The 19,999-nt window shown below is 34.7% G+C and overlaps 3 protein-coding genes across 6 annotated transcripts; 1 reads left to right on the top strand and 2 right to left on the bottom strand.

Moving 5' to 3' along the window:
• Positions 1-48: 48 nt before the first annotated feature.
• LOC148172463 (methionyl-tRNA formyltransferase, mitochondrial) lies at positions 49-1,435 on the bottom strand. The gene is made up of 5 exons (XM_088039727.1): positions 1,360-1,435; positions 1,053-1,307; positions 807-1,007; positions 460-761; positions 49-411 (listed from the first exon to the last, which is right to left on the bottom strand). Exons 2-5 carry the CDS (start codon positions 1,214-1,216, stop codon positions 62-64), a joined length of 1,017 nt encoding a protein of 338 aa, XP_087895853.1. The 5' UTR covers positions 1,217-1,307; positions 1,360-1,435; the 3' UTR covers positions 49-61.
• A 5-nt stretch (positions 1,436-1,440) lies between these two features.
• Upf3 (UPF3 regulator of nonsense mediated mRNA decay) lies at positions 1,441-2,985 on the bottom strand. Its single transcript, XM_088039724.1, has one exon. The coding sequence runs from the start codon at positions 2,862-2,864 to the stop codon at positions 1,497-1,499; it is 1,368 nt and encodes a 455-aa protein (XP_087895850.1). The 5' UTR covers positions 2,865-2,985; the 3' UTR covers positions 1,441-1,496.
• Positions 2,986-3,081: 96 nt separating this feature from the next.
• Positions 3,082-18,956, top strand: drpr (multiple EGF like domains draper). Of its 4 annotated transcripts, XM_088039720.1 has the most exons (15): positions 3,082-3,267; positions 9,223-9,388; positions 9,440-9,732; positions 14,568-14,811; positions 14,865-15,123; positions 15,176-15,387; positions 15,434-15,675; positions 16,124-16,285; positions 16,386-16,550; positions 16,702-17,064; positions 17,264-17,440; positions 17,491-17,820; positions 17,869-18,177; positions 18,234-18,258; positions 18,351-18,434. In XM_088039720.1, exons 2-14 carry the CDS (start codon positions 9,303-9,305, stop codon positions 18,251-18,253), a joined length of 2,862 nt encoding a protein of 953 aa, XP_087895846.1. In that variant the 5' UTR covers positions 3,082-3,267; positions 9,223-9,302; the 3' UTR covers positions 18,254-18,258; positions 18,351-18,434. The 4 variants fall into 4 exon arrangements, with proteins under 4 accessions (XP_087895846.1, XP_087895845.1, XP_087895849.1 ...); XM_088039719.1 differs by lacking the exon at positions 18,234-18,258 and having other exon boundaries at positions 18,351-18,956; XM_088039723.1 differs by lacking the exons at positions 16,386-16,550; positions 18,234-18,258 and having other exon boundaries at positions 16,124-16,225; positions 18,351-18,956.
• The last annotated feature ends 1,043 nt before the right edge of the window (positions 18,957-19,999 follow it).

The raw sequence follows: 19,999 nt of genomic DNA, 5'->3' as shown, positions 1-19,999 counted from the left end.
CTTTTTATTTACCCCCCATATGGTCCCCTAGTACAATCAAACGACTGGTTTCATGAATGATTTATTTAAAATACCTAGAGTTAGGTGGTTCTTTCTTAATGTATCCATTATTAAAGTCTGTGGATGTCATTACTTTTTTACCCACTACTCCCACTTTCTCTGTTGTAATAAACTGGAGATCTGCACAACAAATCTTCAGCAACTTTCCCTCTTTATCATACTGGATGGATCCAGGTTTTCCGCCATTGCCACTCTGTTCTGTTTTCCCTACATTTATAAGTTTGATCACTTGACTTTTCCAACTAGTTTGAAGGTGAAAAACTCCATCCAGAGCTCGCGCCAAATTATAAATTTCTGAAGACGACATTTCGTCCCATTTCACTTGGGCAAGGTCTGCACTAACTTTAGGAGCTACAGAAAAAAAACATTATTTGATATAAAAAACGACTTAAATAATACCGTATGTTACGCCATCAGAAGGTTGCGGTTTTGCTTTTTCTAAACTTAATGGTAAAGTTTCTAATGTTTTTATGAGATGTTTTGCCCCGAGTTGTCCCAAGATGGTGTATAATTCTTTCATTTTCATGTCTGGTTGAATTGGGGTTGATTCCTGGTACACTATTTCTCCCACATCAAATTTATTAGGACTGATTTTCATTATGGTAATTCCTGTCTTTGTGTCTCCATTTGCAATGGCGTAAATGATGGGGGCTGCCCCTCGCCACCGTGGTAAAAGACTAGCATGTATATTCAACATACCACTAAAAAATTCTCTGAGTTTGAATAAAAATACAATTCCTACTTACAATTCAAATTTTTCTATAATGTCTTTCGGTATTAAATGGCCAAAAGACACGACTAACCCTACATCAAACTCCTCCTTTGAAATATTTGGGGGCCACTTGTGTAAATGCAAATTTTGTTGCTCTGCATACAATTTAATAGAGTTTGGTTTACCCTTGATTGTGGTTGATACTTGGAGATCGCTTATTAAAGACCCTTTTCTGCTGAAGAAAACTTGAAATATTTATGTTCACATTGGAATAACTTACTATTCATGTGTTAATCTTTCCAAACTGAAAATTGAAAATTCGTCTGCCCCAAAAAACAGGACTTTCCAAGGCGGTTTCTTATAACTTTTGTTGCAAAAACGGCGACAAAAAAACGTTCTTTTAACAAGGGGCGAATAAAATCCTATTAATTTAAGTAGACCCATTTTTATCTGAACAGGGCTCGAAATTTGAGGTTATGTAATATTCGATTATTCATAAATATAATTCTTTTCGGCTCTACGACATAACGTTCACCTACAATAAGGAACTCATCAAAGTAATTTAGTTTTAAACAACAAATTCTCACCGTATCGTCACTTTTCTTTTCGCATGACATTTCATAGGTTATGTTGTTTTTGAACTTTTAAGGTTAAGGAAACGTCAAACCTTCAAATAACTTAAAAATATATTTCCAATTTCTGAAATTTCTACATGAATACAAAATTATTCCTTTTTATTTTCCTTTGGGTTCTCTTCTCCATCCACTTGTTTTCTCTTTGACAACATTCCAGGTCTATAAATTGCAATTGTTGGTCTGTCTTTATTCCTTATTCTCTTTTGTGCTTGACTTTCGCTCTCTCTGGTTCTGTGTTCTCTTTCTGATTTACTTGAACCTTCTTGAGGAAGATCACTGTCTTTATAAGCGAATTCTTCTTTGACATTTTCTTTGTGTTTATCTTCATTAGGCTTGACGCTTTCTTCTCCTTTTGGTGAAACATCTTGTTGTTGTTCTAGCTTCTTCTGTTCAGCTTTCTGTGCTTCCATTTTCCTTTCCTCTCTTTTCTCACTGTACTTTTTAACTTTCTTTTGAAACACTTTAGGGTCTTCTTTTTTGTAGTCATCATACTTTGCTCTGTAATCCCTATCTTTATAATCATCCCTTCTGTTCTTGTATTCTCGTTTTTCTGTGTACTCCTTCTTAGGGGGATATTTAGTTTTAGGCTCCCTTTTCCTGTCATCATATTTTTTGTCCCTGTTTTTGTAATATGAGGGTGTTGGTTTATCATATTTTTCAGTTTCCTCTTTTTCCGGACTTTTATCTTCTGTTGATTTCACTTTATCAGTGTCTTCAGTCTTAGATTTGTCAGTTTCCTTCTCTGCAGTTTTTTCTTTAGGACTCGCAACTTTGGTGTAAGGATTTTTGTTGTTCTTTACTGGCGATTTTTCTTCAAATCTCTTCTTTCTTTCATCATCTCTGAACTTCTTCCTTTCAAATTCCTTGCGTTTGCGCTCTTCTCGCCGTTCTTCTCTGATTCTCATCTTCTCCACTCTTTTATTCTTCACATATTCCAACAGAGGTGTTATTTCATTCTGTTCATTTTTACTCTCAGTGATCTGATAAGAATATTCAGGTTTTTCATCTGGCTCAGGTGGTTTATTGATCATTTCAACAAACTCTAAGTAGTATGGATCAGTTTCAATACTCCCAGCTTTGGGATCCACCCTAACTTTATTGCGCCTTTTTGGAATCTTTTGAAATGCTGCAAATTCAACGACAGCTGGATACTCATGTCCGGCATTATCCAAAAACACGTAGTTATCAAACTTCTCTTTAAAGTCGTAAATATCATTGGGATTTGTAAAATTGATGTAGGCTCTAGCAAAAGCGTTTTCTCCCAAACTAGCATCGCCTCTCACCATGTAGAAGTAGTCATAGCTAGGAACAGGCGATATTTGATTAAAAAAGGTTTCCTGGTCCATGCTTGGGGGCAACCGACGAACAATCACTTTAGCCAAAAGCTTGTCTTTTTTGTCTGGACCTTTTTGAGGGTCTGACTTTTTGTCAGCGTCAGCGGTCTCGGATAACGCCATAGGAGTACTTATTTCTTTTTGTTAGTTTATAAAATGTAACGATTTTAAGAATTATTTACCAAACTTGTCAAATCTGACAGAAATTTGACAAAACAGTAGTGACATTAAATACCAACATAAACAACTGAATGTTACTAACTAGTAGAACTAGTGTCAAAGTGACGGGAGCTGTCACAGTAAGGTTAGAACGCAGGCGCAAGCTCTGACTGCTTCCCCGATTTTTTCTCCGCTTTATTTCTATTCAGTTCCGCAGTTTGTTTCGGTGGATTCAATGACTTTGAGTTTTAGTTTAGTTCCGTTTAGTGCTAGTGTTTTTATTTCGGCAATTATTTCTCGGACGTACAACTGTTTATTTTACTCTTATGAATAAAATTTTCCGTCAATGAATATTCTGAAGAGAATGGTAAGTTTAATTTTGCATTTTTTTTTAATTGCGGTCAAAATTATTAATTATTGTGTCTGAAAACAAGTTAATTCAGTTAAGATTTCACAAAGTCTTGCTTTGTTTTAGAGCGGTGTTGTCCTTGCAATTATGCTATTTCTAGGACAGTGTTTACGTCAATGCCCCTCATACAAAACATCACATATTTTAATCAATTTTAATTTATTTCGATTGATTTGGCAATTGTTCTTTGTTTTGATCATCGGGGTTGGTGCTCTTTGGTCTATCGTACGCTTGACGAGATGGAGGTCAGGTCACATTCTTTATTTACTTGTAGAACAGGTATACCGATGCACCTGAGTACCTTTACGATGCAGGTTCCATATGTTTGTTATTGAGTCCCTAAACCGGACGCTTCAATTTAAAGCCGTGTTAATTAGGTTGAATTAGAAGTTCTTTCGACCATCTGCTCAACAATTTAATTTAGAACATTGAATTTTAGTAGCGTCTGCACTGTTTTGAACATTATCTGCGAAAGACGCGAAGAGATGGATGGTGAAGTGAAATTGAGTGTGGGTGTTCCAGACAAAGCTGTTTGAAATTCAAATTCGTCCTACATTTGGTCTACCAGCATAGGGGGTCTATTGAAAAATGAATAAACGATTAATTGGGGGACGAGGGTGTTTTATGATCATGAGGGCTATCTTTAAAAACGACGAAGGGGAGCTAAACTTGTTAGTTTCACAACAGGGCTGAAGTACCTGTTGCTGTAGTCGATAAGTTAAAATTCAGATGTCCAGGAAGTTCCTGTCACTTGTAGGAGTATTGTTACAAATTGTTACGAATTTATCTTATCTTGCCATAAATCCGAAAGTTTTACATAGACTTTGTTTTATTTGAATTAAATTAACATGAGAATTCTGTTTCCTTTAATTTGCAGATTGGTTTTCAATGTTTTGGGGTGCTTAACACAATTATTTGTACAATGAACTTGAAGGTTGGTGGACGTTCTAAGTTTATAGTTTGCTAATATTAATTTTACGACACATGTAAATGGAGATAGTTTTTAGTTTAAAGAGATTGTAAACTCAATATTTGTAAAATGACAGATTATTTGGTTCAACGTTCTAAACTAGGTTAATATCCGCAAGAACTTAAGTTAATTAACTAGTTCATTGATATATTACGATAGTCTTTTACTCAAATAAAGTTTATTTAAAATTAACAACTTTAATTCAGAGAGGGATTAATGTGATAATTTTAGTTTCATTTTATATTATTTGATAATAAACAACGCATCGAATGTTTTTGGCTATTTATAGACCATAGCATTAAAATAATATTTTATTTAATACAGAATATATTTCTTTGTTCACTGATTACATAGATAACAAGACAAAGTAGTAATGCATTGGTAAGATACATAAAGTTTTAAGTCAATGAGTCATTAACTTTGCTAGAAATGTTTAACTTCAAGTGAAAACAGAAGGAATTTTCCAATTTTGGAATGCTAATGAATGGTAAACACGGATTTTCCTTTAGTTACTCTTTAACGTACTTATATGACACAGAATTTATGTTTAGATAAAAGCACAGTTCCATTTAAAGATCAGAATGTCCGGTTTAGACTTTATGACCGAACTATTTATATGAAAGTATACAGACATTAGCTTACTCTAAACTAAATAAATATATAGGCATAGGTCTGGTCGGTACTAAAGAAACATGATTTTACTGTTTGTCGTTCGATCTTCTTTGAGGTTTAATTGGATGCATTTCTTCGTTTTGAAACACTTTTGTTATTGTTTAATAAACACAATATTTGTTGTAAAAGAATATCTGCCTGTTGTAGTAATTTGAGCTAAGTTCGAGCTAATGTATCTCTGGATAAAATCCTCTATTTTGTTTTTAAATTTATCTCGCTATTCCCAACCGGGTCATCTTTCAAATAAAAAATAAACAAAAGATAAGTTGATAATGATAACACACGACACAGACAAGTGTTTTGTGAAAGGAAGTGGATGTTTGCGGGCCATCAGTTGATGAGTCATTCGCGACAGGATTAATCCACCGAGCTGTGTTTAAGTTTTCCTTGTTAATGATTTTCCCAGAATAAATCCAACGTCCATCTAATCGTCTAATTACGCAATTAATCCGCGCTATTCTCAATTAAGCCCTATTAATGTCGCACGTTGGGGGTCAAACTACAAGTTTCACCACAAAGGAAGTCTGAATTAAAGAAATAAACGTGTTTGCGGTTAAGACAGTATAAACCATGTGTGGATTAAACTAGACGAAGTATTTTTAAGTACAGAATGGCAAACATGTGTCTTTGTTTGCGTTACACATCTTTTAACGATCTAATTTTTTTGTGCGGGTTCAAGATTTATGCAGATATAAAATCTAAATAAGGGTGAGAGATAATGAGTGGAAACTCATTTGCACTGTTGTAACTTTCCATAATTATTCGCGCTTGCATCAACAAAGGCTTGAATCTGCTGACTGGGTTTTATGTTTGAATAATACCTATGCAGTGAATGTCCGAGATGAAAGAACAATGAAAAACCGTTAGTTCATCACGTTGCAGTTCATATCTGTCCGAGATTTACAAGAAGATAATGAAAACTGTGATTTGTATGTTATCGGTTCATTGGGTTGTTTGGTAAGCGCATCGAAAGGGTAAACAACCTGTTCGGTTTGACTGTTTGGTTTTACAGTTTTTGCGGTTTGAAGAGCAAAGTAGTGAGACCTTATAGTTGATTGACAGCTTCCTTAGGGAACCAAATTTGGTGGTAGTTAAACCACAAATGCTTTTAAAATGTCAATGAGTTTAATTGGTGTGTTCAACACGAAAGAAAAACACGTAAATTACACCTTAAGGTTTCGGTTTACGTTTGGACAAACTTTACTGATCACTAGTTGTGAAAAGCTGAAAAAAATTGTTTTTACTATTTATTTAAAAACCGTCTTAGTCTGTGAAGTTTTCAATTATGTAGTTTAATAAAGCAGCAATTTTTTTTCAGTAATTCTTTCTTATAAATATTGCGACATTATCAATCACGTTATCACCGAGAAAAATCTTTGTAATATTATTAATTTATTCAAAATACTTTAATTAAAGAGATTTTTTTTTCAAAATTTTAAAACTGAATGTTTGAGAGTAAACTTCACAAATCGCGAATTAAATATCGGTCACAGAGCCATATTTTCTCAGGTTTTATTATTGTAATAACAGATAAATACAAATACAAAACGGATACAAAGTTTTGTTTAAATAGCCTATTAATCTTCCCGTGCATAAGTTTTTAGTTTTTAGAATCATTATTTGTATACACAATTTTTAAATTTAATTAATTCTCTGAAAAGTGAGTAAATAACGACTAAACCTGCATTAAACAAATGTGTTGTAAATTCCACCTAATTCTAACAAAATTTATTTAAATTGCTCGACAAGGCTGCTTTTATGGAATAATACAAACAGTTGACCCATCGCATTACATAAAAATTACAGATAACATTATCTGCTAAATGACGCTGTATGGGAAGAGCATTTCCCTGTGATACCGACTTCATTAAACAACTTTCTATTTTACCATTACGTACATGCGGGCGTTATGATTACATTATATCCACGTTAAGTAATTTGTTAAATTAGAAGTAAGCTAGGGCGAAAATAAGTTTCTACTGGAGCATTGTTTAACGACGAGAAATTCTGTCGCATTATGGTTAGTTGATGGTATCAACCACAATGTTTATACCGAAAAGTGGTAATTGTACATTTTCATAGGATAATTGGATTAACGTCAGTTCCTGTCCGGCATCAGTTATGATTTCAGTGTTTGTTCTGTGTGTTTCTATGACCACAATGCATTTTTCGCAATTAATTTAATTATATCACCGTTTAACTTTAAGATTAGATTATTTATGTTGATTTTACTGCAGTTGTGTGAGTATTCAAGATTTTTGAATGTGAATTTTTGAAGTTTGATTTAGATTTTTTTACCTTTGTGTACAGATGCGAAACTATTAATTTTGAAAACAATAGATCTACCTTGAACAGTCATAATGTGCCTATATGCTTGCTGATAAATTACAGTTTTCCGTTCATTGTCTCTTACTAAGATCTTCTCAGAAATTTGAGTCGGATCATAAACAATAATAATTTTAAGGTGTTGTCACTTTAAATGATGTACAACAAGCGCTAATTTAATAAACAGGTCATAGTCGCCAGAATTTGCATTTTGCAAAATTAGTTCTAGCTTCTAGACGACGTAATGTAAAGATATATTTAACCATGTGTTAGCGTCCGTTTGACCGGGCCCCTTTTGATCCCAGTCCGTTCCTGTTGGGCCAGGGCGTTGGCCACAATTATTCGGGACTCATCGGGTCACGAGTTAGGCCAGCGAGTACCGCCACAGGACCACGGGAGTACGGGGACCCATGACCGGAGGCACTTCGTCTGTACCATCGAACGATACTGGTTAACGACTGTTAATGACTCAAGAGTGTACCAGCAAAGCATTAAAGCTTATTTTGAAGTTTGGCCTTTTGGTTTTATTAAGTCCTTAAATAATTTCTTCTAACACATGTCAGTTCATAATCCAAGGTGACAGTCATTTAATCAGTTTATAAGGAATCATTTTGTCTTTGTTCATTTTATAGCAATAAATAGCATTGCTTGCAAACTATATTAACGTCGAATTATGTGTTGACTCAGTAAAAATTGGGTTTCAAGTTTCAGTAATGATTCATACGTTTTTGCGACACGTTATGGAGGACAAATTAGTAATCGAAATGCGATCAAACATGTTCTTCCTGACTGCTCAGTTTTGAAGTAAATAAATATATTGTTATTCTAGAGTCGGTTCACTTCACCATTTATGTCCTTGACTATGTCTGACTCAATAATAAAATGACCTACTGCAAAGAATGTCCCTTTTATCGGCGCGAAAAATTGCATTCTGATTCATTTCCGTTCATATCAAAGTCTTGTTTTGAAATTTTAATCTTAGGGTAGAAAAAATGACGGACCGCGGAAATGGAATGTTACGCAAATCCGGGAAAATTTACGTAAATTAATTTCCTAGTACGCACGTCAAAAACGTTGCATTTTGTACGCTTTCCGCTACACTGGTCAGTTAAATTTCCATTATCATAACTCGGGTTTTTGGTCAATTTCGAAGTTACGCTTAATTGCGCACATTAAAATTGGTAAAGCGAGGAAGGGGATATTTATTTTACATTAACAAGAGACTTCACCCAAACCGAATTTTGCTTAATTCCCCAGGAGCACCGAAAATTCCAAAAAAACTTCACTAATATAAATGTCAGCCCGGATTCTTGGCAATAGAAGCACCAGAAAAACGATGGCGCAAACCGCATCTTTTTCTCTGACGTAACTCCGGAGATATGGAAACGATGAATGAAAAAACACATAGCCATTTCTACAATTTCTGAAATTAAAAAAATGCGATTTTGCATAAAGTGTATGAAGTTTGCTTACAATGTTGGCACGGTCTGTTGTTTACATAATAAACTTTATATTGTGCTACTTTTAACATTCTGTTACAACTTTAGCAAATGCTCTATGAAGAGATAACATTCTCGAAAGGAAACGACCAACCTTTTGTTTACGTTTTATTGTCACGCATGTTTCCTGGCTGGGAGTATGTACGATTCAATTCTAATGATAATTTCGCGTAGAAAATGGAAAAATAAGTTCCCAGAAATCCTGTGCGTAATTTTGTGAAATTTCCACTTTGCTTTGTGGTGTTGAGAGAGTTTAATAAATTGCGTGCAACAACCATTGTATAACTCTCTCCGTTTATGTTGAATACAAATGAGATAACAATTAATGACTGGCTTGCACTTGTGAGTCTCTTATCCATCAATTAGTATGGTACTCGTTTATTTCTTGACCTCCAATTTAAAAATTCAACGCCCGACTATGTTGACATTATTTATCTTTTGTTTCAGATGAACTCGTCTTCCTTATCATGTACAAACAGGACGGAAGTGGTATAGCTTTCCATGATTCTTAAAATTCCAAGTTCAAAATGTTACATTTTCTACTTCTATTTCTGTCTGCCACTAGCACCTTAGCTCTACTAGAAGGTCCGAATGTTTGCACCACACAAGAATCGTAAGTGAGATTTCCACGTCTTCAAAATGGAGTTTATTATTTATTTTACAGGTACACGACAACTGTACGAGTGTCGGAACAACAACCATACCAAGTGAGAGAATACGTGTGGTGTTTGAATTTTCCACCGAGATGTTCAAAGTACAAAATCAAGTTCAAAACAGTGTACAAAACTCAGAGTTTAGTCAAAACCAGACCGGTCGATCAGTGCTGCAAGGGCTATGCTCAAAGCTCAGATGAGCGTTGTATCGCGGTTTGTTCCAAGGAATGTGTTCATGGGACCTGTACTGCACCAGATCAGTGTTTGTGTGAAACGGGATATGGGGGACCATACTGTGATATTTGTAAGTAGAAAAACGATTTTGACGCGGAAGAATAATCAGAGAAAGGTGTCATATCTTTACTGAAAACAATTCAAGGAAATTTAGTGTTACCTTGAACACAGCCCACGGAGTCAATGGAATTTTAAAGACGGTTAACTGTGGTGATTATATTTTTATTATTATAAGTCTAGTGTGACTGATACGCACCTGTAAAAAAACTACATCTAGTGTCAATCTACTTTGCATGGTAAATATGTTTTCGAGGTCTGCATCGTGGGAAGGATAAACAAAACATTTAGATATGAAAATTGCTTACGCGACTGGCTACTTGTAATATTATAAGATACTAAAACTCGATTAATTCAAGAGAAATCAGGGTTTTTTTTCAGAATGAAAAAGTGTTACATCGGACCAACTTCAACGTTTTATGACATCATGCGGATCTGAACCAACAATCGCTTTAATCTTAAACTCGCGTGTTTTAAATTCAGGACATCGGTGGCATTTTTTCGCGATAGTCTGCACGTACGCATTATGAATATTTAACCAGTGGTCTATTGTTATATTAATCTATTGGTGGACTTTCTTGCACTAACGGTAACTTATAAATAGCAATAGCACCTAAGTATTAATTTGAACTTATTATCACTACTTAACTAGATGGATTCTGGTTGAAGTTATGAAAACCACATGACTATATTCGAACGAAATCCTATAGGAGTTATAATTGAGGATGATATAAAACACGTTGCTAATGAAATTTAATTTGTCCTTGAGAGCTACATCCCGATTCTTGTGGGGTATTACCGATTGTTTATAAATACGTTAAAGGTCGTCATTGTACGACTTTCTTTAAGTTTTATTGTGATAGTGAGAAGCTATTATTATGTCAAACTAATTATAAATCTGTTTTATAAGAATATTAAACAGCGTTCTACAATAACAATAAATTAAAATAGATGATCGCGTTGTCAGCAAAACAATAGTAAATAATATCTACTCGCTGCTTGTTCGTCCTTCATAGAAAGCAGTGATAATTATTTAGTTAATATATTAAATTACATCACGGCTTGCATAAAATGACTGTATTTGTGCACGAAATAATAGCTTGACCAAAGTTCTTGTTAATTAGTCATCGTCGATTAGTACCAATCAATTTTTTATAGGTATGGAGAAACAACTAATCTTACTTCAAAATTTTGCAGTTGTAGAATATTATTTGTTTCGTTCAGTTAAAATAATGCTTTTGCCTAATAATTCTATCTATAATTACCGCTATCATGATATGTCGATAACCCCTGGATTTAACTTAAAGTGTTTCGCAATGTTTCGCGGAAAAGATGAATTGATAACGCGTAGTGTCTCATTGTGATGGGAAGTCGCCAAGCGATAAAATAAATAATGGAACAATGCTGTCAGTTTAAATTGAAGAATAATTAATTAAAAATATTTATCGAACAATTGAAGTCTGATTTATTTTATAACTAAATTTGACAGTTGAATAGGGGAAATCCAAATATTTATGTATTAAAAATATTTATAAACTATGTTTATATTTTTATTTAGATTGTGTGTAGACATTTATTATTGTAATTGATATTAAAGTATTGTAGTTTTGATGTTATTAATTTTTTAGGCCAAATTCAACTGGAAAGTACATAGAGACTTGATAGGTAATATGTATATTGTTTTAAGACCAAAGGTTTCAGAGGCTTTAATTCTGATTCGCTTATTTACGGAGAAATCTTAAACTATTGGCGCTCATTTTACGCAGAATTTTGCACAAATTTCAAATCCGGGCTCAAAATCCACGTATGGCAACAAATAACCGAGTTTAAAGTTTCAGATGATTGATTTTTATTTTTTAAATAAAAGTAGGTAAAGGTTGATATTTTCGAAACTACAACAGATAAAAAAAACCGTTTGCACCATCGTTTTTCTCCCGTCTTTTTATATAAGAATTCTAAAAATGTAAAAAAAAAGTGTTACATCGGACCAACTTCAACGTTTTATGACATCATGCGGATCTGAACCAACAATCGCTTTAATCTTAAACTCGCGTGTTTTAAATTCAGGACATCGGTGGCATTTTTTCGCGATAGTCTGCACGTACGCATTATGAATATTTAACCAGTGGTCTATTGTTATATTAATCTATTGGTGGACTTTCTTGCACTAACGGTAACTTATAAATAGCAATAGCACCTAAGTATTAATTTGAACTTATTATCACTACTTAACTAGATGGATTCTGGTTGAAGTTATGAAAACCACATGACTATATTCGAACGAAATCCTATAGGAGTTATAATTGAGGATGATATAAAACACGTTGCTAATGAAATTTAATTTGTCCTTGAGAGCTACATCCCGATTCTTGTGGGGTATTACCGATTGTTTATAAATACGTTAAAGGTCGTCATTGTACGACTTTCTTTAAGTTTTATTGTGATAGTGAGAAGCTATTATTATGTCAAACTAATTATAAATCTGTTTTATAAGAATATTAAACAGCGTTCTACAATAACAATAAATTAAAATAGATGATCGCGTTGTCAGCAAAACAATAGTAAATAATATCTACTCGCTGCTTGTTCGTCCTTCATAGAAAGCAGTGATAATTATTTAGTTAATATATTAAATTACATCACGGCTTGCATAAAATGACTGTATTTGTGCACGAAATAATAGCTTGACCAAAGTTCTTGTTAATTAGTCATCGTCGATTAGTACCAATCAATTTTTTATAGGTATGGAGAAACAACTAATCTTACTTCAAAATTTTGCAGTTGTAGAATATTATTTGTTTCGTTCAGTTAAAATAATGCTTTTGCCTAATAATTCTATCTATAATTACCGCTATCATGATATGTCGATAACCCCTGGATTTAACTTAAAGTGTTTCGCAATGTTTCGCGGAAAAGATGAATTGATAACGCGTAGTGTCTCATTGTGATGGGAAGTCGCCAAGCGATAAAATAAATAATGGAACAATGCTGTCAGTTTAAATTGAAGAATAATTAATTAAAAATATTTATCGAACAATTGAAGTCTGATTTATTTTATAACTAAATTTGACAGTTGAATAGGGGAAATCCAAATATTTATGTATTAAAAATATTTATAAACTATGTTTATATTTTTATTTAGATTGTGTGTAGACATTTATTATTGTAATTGATATTAAAGTATTGTAGTTTTGATGTTATTAATTTTTTAGGCCAAATTCAACTGGAAAGTACATAGAGACTTGATAGGTAATATGTATATTGTTTTAAGACCAAAGGTTTCAGAGGCTTTAATTCTGATTCGCTTATTTACGGAGAAATCTTAAACTATTGGCGCTCATTTTACGCAGAATTTTGCACAAATTTCAAATCCGGGCTCAAAATCCACGTATGGCAACAAATAACCGAGTTTAAAGTTTCAGATGATTGATTTTTATTTTTTAAATAAAAGTAGGTAAAGGTTGATATTTTCGAAACTACAACAGATAAAAAAAACCGTTTGCACCATCGTTTTTCTCCCGTCTTTTTATATAAGAATTCTAAAAATGTAAAAAAAATAATTTTAAGACCAATCGATTTTTAAACCTAAACATCTCCGGAATGACGACAGATATAAAGATGCAGTTTTCACCATCGTTTTTCTCGCCATAAGAATCATATTATATTACATAGGTACCCAAAATTTAAAGTTTGAAAAAGTCGAAAAAATCAAGTCTAATCCGGTCGATATCTAGCTTATTCAGAATCCACGTACGATAAGAAATAACTGAGTTATGGCCGTTTAAAATTTCAGAGTGTTGTTTTTTATTTTTCAAATCTTTAATGCTCGATAATATCGAAACTACAACAGATAAAAAGAAACGGTTTGCGCTATCGTTTTTCTCGGTTTTTTTTGAAACAATCGAAAAAAAAAACACATACAATCTGTACAGGAAAGATAGCCATATAGATCAATTAACCATATTATTTTTATATTTGTTCGAAAACTTTTCCCATTGTTCGCATATTACTATAATGAACTGAAATTATTGACGACTAATTACAATGTGATATAATTAAGTTCCAATGTTGTCGGAGGCTTTTTTACGAAATAATAATTATGATAAGATAAATGATAAGATAAACAAGTCGATTAATGAACGAGAATTTAAATTTATAAGACGAAGAAATCGGCTCTAATTATTTTCTTAGACATTGTTGGTTGATACCATAAACCTGTCAATCAACAATTTTTTATTAAAATGTGGTTGTTTTAACTATTATAGAGAAATGCTGAGTCACAAATCTAAGTTTGTAAGAAACGAATTCTCCATCCCAAGTACAAAATTACACGGTTTTATTTAAGCGGCAAAAAACTCAGCATCACACTAAACAAATTTTCTCAAGTCATTATTATTCAAATTTCTCATTCTTTAAACGGAACAAATCAGACTATTATCGTTGAAACAGTTCCATTTTGAAATAAGGAAAAAGTGGTGCACAATATGTTCGAGATGTAATATCAGAGCATCGAAGGTCGATGATTTAAAAGCAGTAAAGACTGTAAGCAATGCAAATTGATTGACATACTCTTTCGGATAATTTTTTATACTTCATGGTGTTGAAAACAAGTAGCAAACTGATTTATTGATATTACCATGCACGGATATTCTAGAACTCTTCACAGTTAATTAAACGCACGCTGAACACCTTGGTGAAAACGCATAGCGGAACCAGTTTCCTCAAACAGATTAAAAGGCTTTACTTAAGTTACATAACAGAACCAGATTATTCTTCTGCAAAAAGTTTTCCACTTCACTTCCCACTCGTTACAGCTAGCGATTTGCTAAATTTACCCTTCTATTGTAGCGTGCCCCCCCAACTTGTGGGGTCGGGAGTGCCAAAACCGTTGCAAATGTGAAAACAATTCCACTTGTGACCCCTTTGATGGCTCCTGTCGTTGTTCCCGTGGTTGGATCGGTAAACTCTGCGAGAACAAATGTGACAAAGGCAGCTACGGGCAAGACTGTGCTGAAAATTGTAGATGTCTGCACGGGGAATGCGATCACGTCTCTGGAGAATGTCGTTGTAACTCTGGCTGGACGGGACCTTTGTAATATTTTTGTAATTGTAATGTTAAATTTTTATTTAAAATGATTGTTATAGATGCGACGATTCCTGCCCGCTAGGCAAACATGGCACTGAATGTAAATCCGACTGTCGATGCCAAAACGGAGGAACATGCGATCCGGAAACTGGGCAGTGTTTCTGCAAAGCTGGTTGGACAGGGCCGGTCTGTGCAAATAGGTGTCCATTTGGGTTCTGGGGCGAAAACTGCGCTCAAACATGTGGTTGTCACAACGGAGCCTCCTGCCACCACGTTACAGGCCAGTGTGAATGTCAGCCAGGATTTAAAGGAGACAGAGTATTGTGTCCGCAGTCACGTTTTACCAACAGTTGATTAATTTGTTTTTTAGTGTCTGGACACTTGTCCGGAAGGAACGTACGGCTTGAACTGCACCGAAACGTGCAAATGTCAAAACGGTGCTAAATGCTCGAATATCAACGGAAATTGCTCGTGTTCTTTAGGTTGGCGAGAGAAATTCTGCGAAGAGAGGGCGTGCCCGGACGGTCTCTGGGGTTACAAATGTTTAAATACCTGTGTGTGCAATCGCGACAACACGGAAATGTATGTTGTTACGAAACCGCGTGAAGAAACTAATGTCGTTTCGCAGGTGCCATCCGTGGACAGGCGACTGTGTTTGCAAGCCTGGATGGAACAGTAAGGATTGCTCGAGATTATGCCCACTTTTAACTTATGGTAAAGGCTGCCATGCTTTATGTACCTGCAAAAATAACGCCCAATGTTCGCCTGTAAATGGTACTTGTATATGTCTTCCTGGGTTTACCGGAAGTGATTGCGGAGAAACGTGTCCTGTTAACACCTTCGGAGAGGATTGCTCGCAAAAATGTGATTGTAAGTTTGTTTTCTACTTTTTTACAGTTTATTAGAGTCGGTTTATTGTTGATTTATGTAGGCATTTAATTACGTTCCTTTTTAATTCTGATTTATGCACACTTGCGACCATAAGAAAACCTTGGTAATTTCAATTTTAATCAATAGCAGCGGTTTAACAAAGCATTAGTCTAATTTAATTCACTTCTAATGGAATTTCATTTATTAATGATTTTTGAAAGTCTCGAATTTCAGTATTTTTACTAATTAATAAAACATTTAGCAGTGAATTTTCATCCACTGTTTTCAAATATTTATAGGTACCGCAGGGTTACCGCACCATGAAATTAAATAAAATGAGAACTGGAGTGGATCTTTAACAGCGACTTTCATTTTACTTCGATTCTTTTTCTATTACTCACATTACTACTGAAGTTGTATAATCGCTGTAATTATTTTTTTCGTTCAGGTAAAAACGGGGCCACGTGTTCCAGCGAGACGGGTCAGTGCTTCTGTAAAGAAGGATGGGAAGGCCAGCAATGCGATCGCCCCTGCAGCAATTACTCCTACGGTATACAGTGTACTAAACAGTGTGCTTGCAAAAATGGAGCATCTTGTAATCCACAGAATGGTTAGCTCTACTAACATTTATTTTGTCTTCAATTTTTGACGAAATTGCCGACAAAAGTTTGCATTTTATTTTGTTTTTTGCATGTTTGTGTTTTGTGTAGGAACTTGTACTTGCGGAGCTGGATATACTGGTCAGTTTTGCGAAAAAAAATGTGATCCGGGATATTTTGGCCTTAACTGCGAACAAAAGTGCCAGTGCGAACAAGGAAATTACGTTGGTTGTGACCCAGTTAATGGCAAATGCATTTGTAAACCTGACTGGAAAGGTACTTTTAATCAGATTAATCACTCATCCATTCGAAAACTTCCAGTCTATCTGCATTCTTTCTTAATCATTGCATAACTTTGCTTTTAAACATCTTTCTTTCTTCTCCGATCTCTAAAATTTCATTATCAATGACTGAACTACTGTTTTAGGCGTGCGCTGCGAGGGCAGGTGTCTTGCTGGTAAATTCGGGCCGAAATGCGAACTAGATTGTAACTGTAAGAACAACAGCTCCTGCGATCCAGAATCCGGCAGTTGTTACTGCGCAAGTGGATGGCAGGGTGAAGATTGTACTAAATCTTGCGAAAAAGGGTACTATGGCATTGGGTGCCGACAGAAATGCCCAGAGCTCGTAGTAGGAAATAAAACGTGCGATCATATTACCGGAGAGTATATTTGTCCAGCTGGATATATTGGCATCACCTGTGAACATCCCTGTCCCCTGGGAACTTACGGCAAAAACTGTCAGAGCAATTGCTCATGCAAGCATGGCGGAGATTGCCACCATGTCACAGGTAATAATTTCCAGTCCAAATTCCGTCTTAACTTGAGAAACCATACGTGAACAAAGCCTATTATTGATTTTTGTAACCATTCATTTCTGAGGATTATGTGTCACCACATTTCCGGGAATTACTTATTGTCTTACATAAATGATTCCGCAAATTCTAAGCGCAACTTTAATGATTGTGAAATGAAATTTTTCGTTTTTAGGGGAGTGTCAATGCCTGCCGGGCTGGATGGGCCCTAACTGCACGAAACCCTGCGAAGACGGCCGCTTCGGAATAAACTGCAGCCAACACTGTAAATGTTCAAACCACGGACAATGTCGCCGAAACGACGGCGTCTGTAAATGCCAACCGGGTTGGACGGGAACTCAGTGCACTGAGAGTAAGTTGATGACCTCCTAAGTCTGCACGGCCAAACGTACTTTTTTCTAGTTTGCCCGGAAGGCTACTTTGGCGACCACTGCATGACGCCATGCGACTGCAAGAACGATAATTTTGTTTGTCATCCAGCTAAAGGCTGTGCCTGTCGTCACGGTTATGCAGGAGAAAATTGTGACGAACCCACTCTTCTTAGCAGGGTTCGGTCACCATACGATGAAAACAACAGTAATTACGGAAGTGTAATTGCTGGTGTTATTGTCGCTGTAATTGCGTTGGTTGCTGCCGGCTGCATTTTCGTTTATTATAGACGAAGAGTATCGAATCTCAAAACTGAAATTGCTCACGTGCAGTATATAGCAGATCCAAATGCATTCTCTCCAGGTTGGTTTCTTTTATTTTCCTTTGATAGAGACTAACAATAATTTTTAGATCGTAACCATTTTGACAATCCTGTCTATTCTTACCAAGGAGGTGCAAAGCGAGACAACGAACAACTGTTGAATAATTCGAAGCAAATACGTAATAATCTCCATAAACCGACAAATACGAATTTAGAAAGAGCAAGATTAGGAGTGGCGTGTTGTTCTACTGATGATGATGACTTCAAGTATTCCACGGATGAATTACAATCGCTCAAGAATAGAGAAGCGGACGCTACGAATCCGAATATCTACCACAGCATCGATAAAATTGATCATGTTTACGACGAAATCAAACAAAAGGACGCGAAGGACATCGGTAAGTTATTTAATTGCCATTAGTCTTGGACTGTGATAAAAATACATTACATGTAGGTATTTCCAAATGGAAATGATTCATGTAAGTTGAGTGTCAATGCTTAAGCGTGTGTTTTTATGCATGTTGTTGTTGATTGCTCTTGATTGCATTTCCTGAAATTGTGTTTTTTATAGAATTGGAATATGACCATTTGGATTATACGAGACCGGTAACGACATTGAAGCCGCATTATCAAAGAATGGCAAGCCCTTTCGGGTCTAGAGACCTGAATAAAAGTGATAAGTCCGAGACTGAATGAAGATATTGTTGAAAATAGTTTTGTACAGTAATGTGTGTTCTGAGTGTTTGATATTTTTGACCCTTTAACATGCTCATTAATCTTTAGATCTCTTATACAATGACCTTTGAATCGTTTTATATTGTTACTTTTTACAAAAAGCTGTCTTCGTATTATCAGTAGTTGTATCATGGTTGTATTACGAATAGTGTGTGTAATTTTTATTGAGAGATATTCTCTAAATGATAAGTAATGTTTTAAACGAGTGTATGTTTATTATGTTTTATTTCATTTTGCAATATGTGTATCGGAGCAATAATTTTCTTAGCATATCAGATATTAAGTAAGGTGAAAATATGTATAATCTAGTTTCTAATTTTAAACTTATTTTATGTAGTCACGTAAACAATCTATCATTTAATGATGTGTATATAATATTTTCTTTAATTTATGTAATACTTTCTGTGATAAGTATAAAACAAATACATTTTATCTTTGAGAATCTTTCGTATTTTTTTCACCTCGTTCTGGTAATAATATTCTGAGGTTACTAAATTTAACAAATTTTACTGTAAGCTTTAAGTTGGTTAAATTTTAAATTATGTGCATTTCCCACACACTCGGAGAAAAGATTCTACTTTATCTATTCGACTGTCTCAAACCCACTAGTCTTTTGACCTGAAAATTTTCTTTTCAATGTATTCGGATTTTCTTAACCATATACCATTTAATTTCCTAATTGCTTTCCACCAACTTTTTCTTGAGCGAACAAAAAAATTATCGAGTTTAATACGTAATAGTACGATTTTATGAAAGATCGAATTGCGGAAATTGAAAAATAAATTCCAACGATTTATAGATATAAATTATTTTGCAGCTCTTTAAATAACAGAGGGCGATAGCCTACCCTAATCAGAAAACTTTTTGATCACTCGTTATAATAAATAGCTATTTTTTTAACGAATCGAAAAATTGGGAATAAAATTGCTAAAAAAGTTAAAATGTTTTTACGGTCGGAGTTCCCGGCAGTTTAACAATAACCGACGGTATAGCAATGTTGGTTTATAGAGCCAAATTGTCAAAATTTGGATTATCGCTAGAGTTAGATTTTTTTATTCTCCGCCAGTGATTGCTTTAAAAGTGTGGTGTTATGATAAACCTACAGTTATAAAAAGTGTTTTGACATTGTGGATTGTCCAATGGAAGGCAGTAAGAACTTCAGGTAACTTTTTTGTTATTTCGGTTCTAATTGAAATTTCAGTTTGATCCACTAAATGAGTCGGGAAATGTTAGCTTTACTTTACCGGTATTCCCGGGGGTTTTGCCCCATTCGAAATTCGATTTTTTTTGCAGAATCGTTATCTAAACCGGTGGTTAAATTTTTTATCTTACACTTTATTCGGGTTCAACCTGTATTATCATACAAATGAACCTGGGCCATTTTATATTTTGGTACCCACCTGTGTTGGCCCATTCGGGTAAAATAGTCTGGCGACACCATTGAACTGTGTACTGTTATGATTGTAAAGACATGAGCCTTTTCAT

The sequence above is a fragment of the Gnatocerus cornutus genome, chromosome 6 (genome assembly GCF_029298725.1).
Source record: "Gnatocerus cornutus isolate USDA-ARS CGAHR chromosome 6, icGnaCorn1.1, whole genome shotgun sequence".
In the NCBI taxonomy this organism is placed as follows: Eukaryota; Metazoa; Arthropoda; class Insecta; order Coleoptera; family Tenebrionidae; genus Gnatocerus; species Gnatocerus cornutus.
Note: the sequence above shows the minus strand (reverse complement) of the source record. Positions and strands in the feature narration are given on the sequence as shown.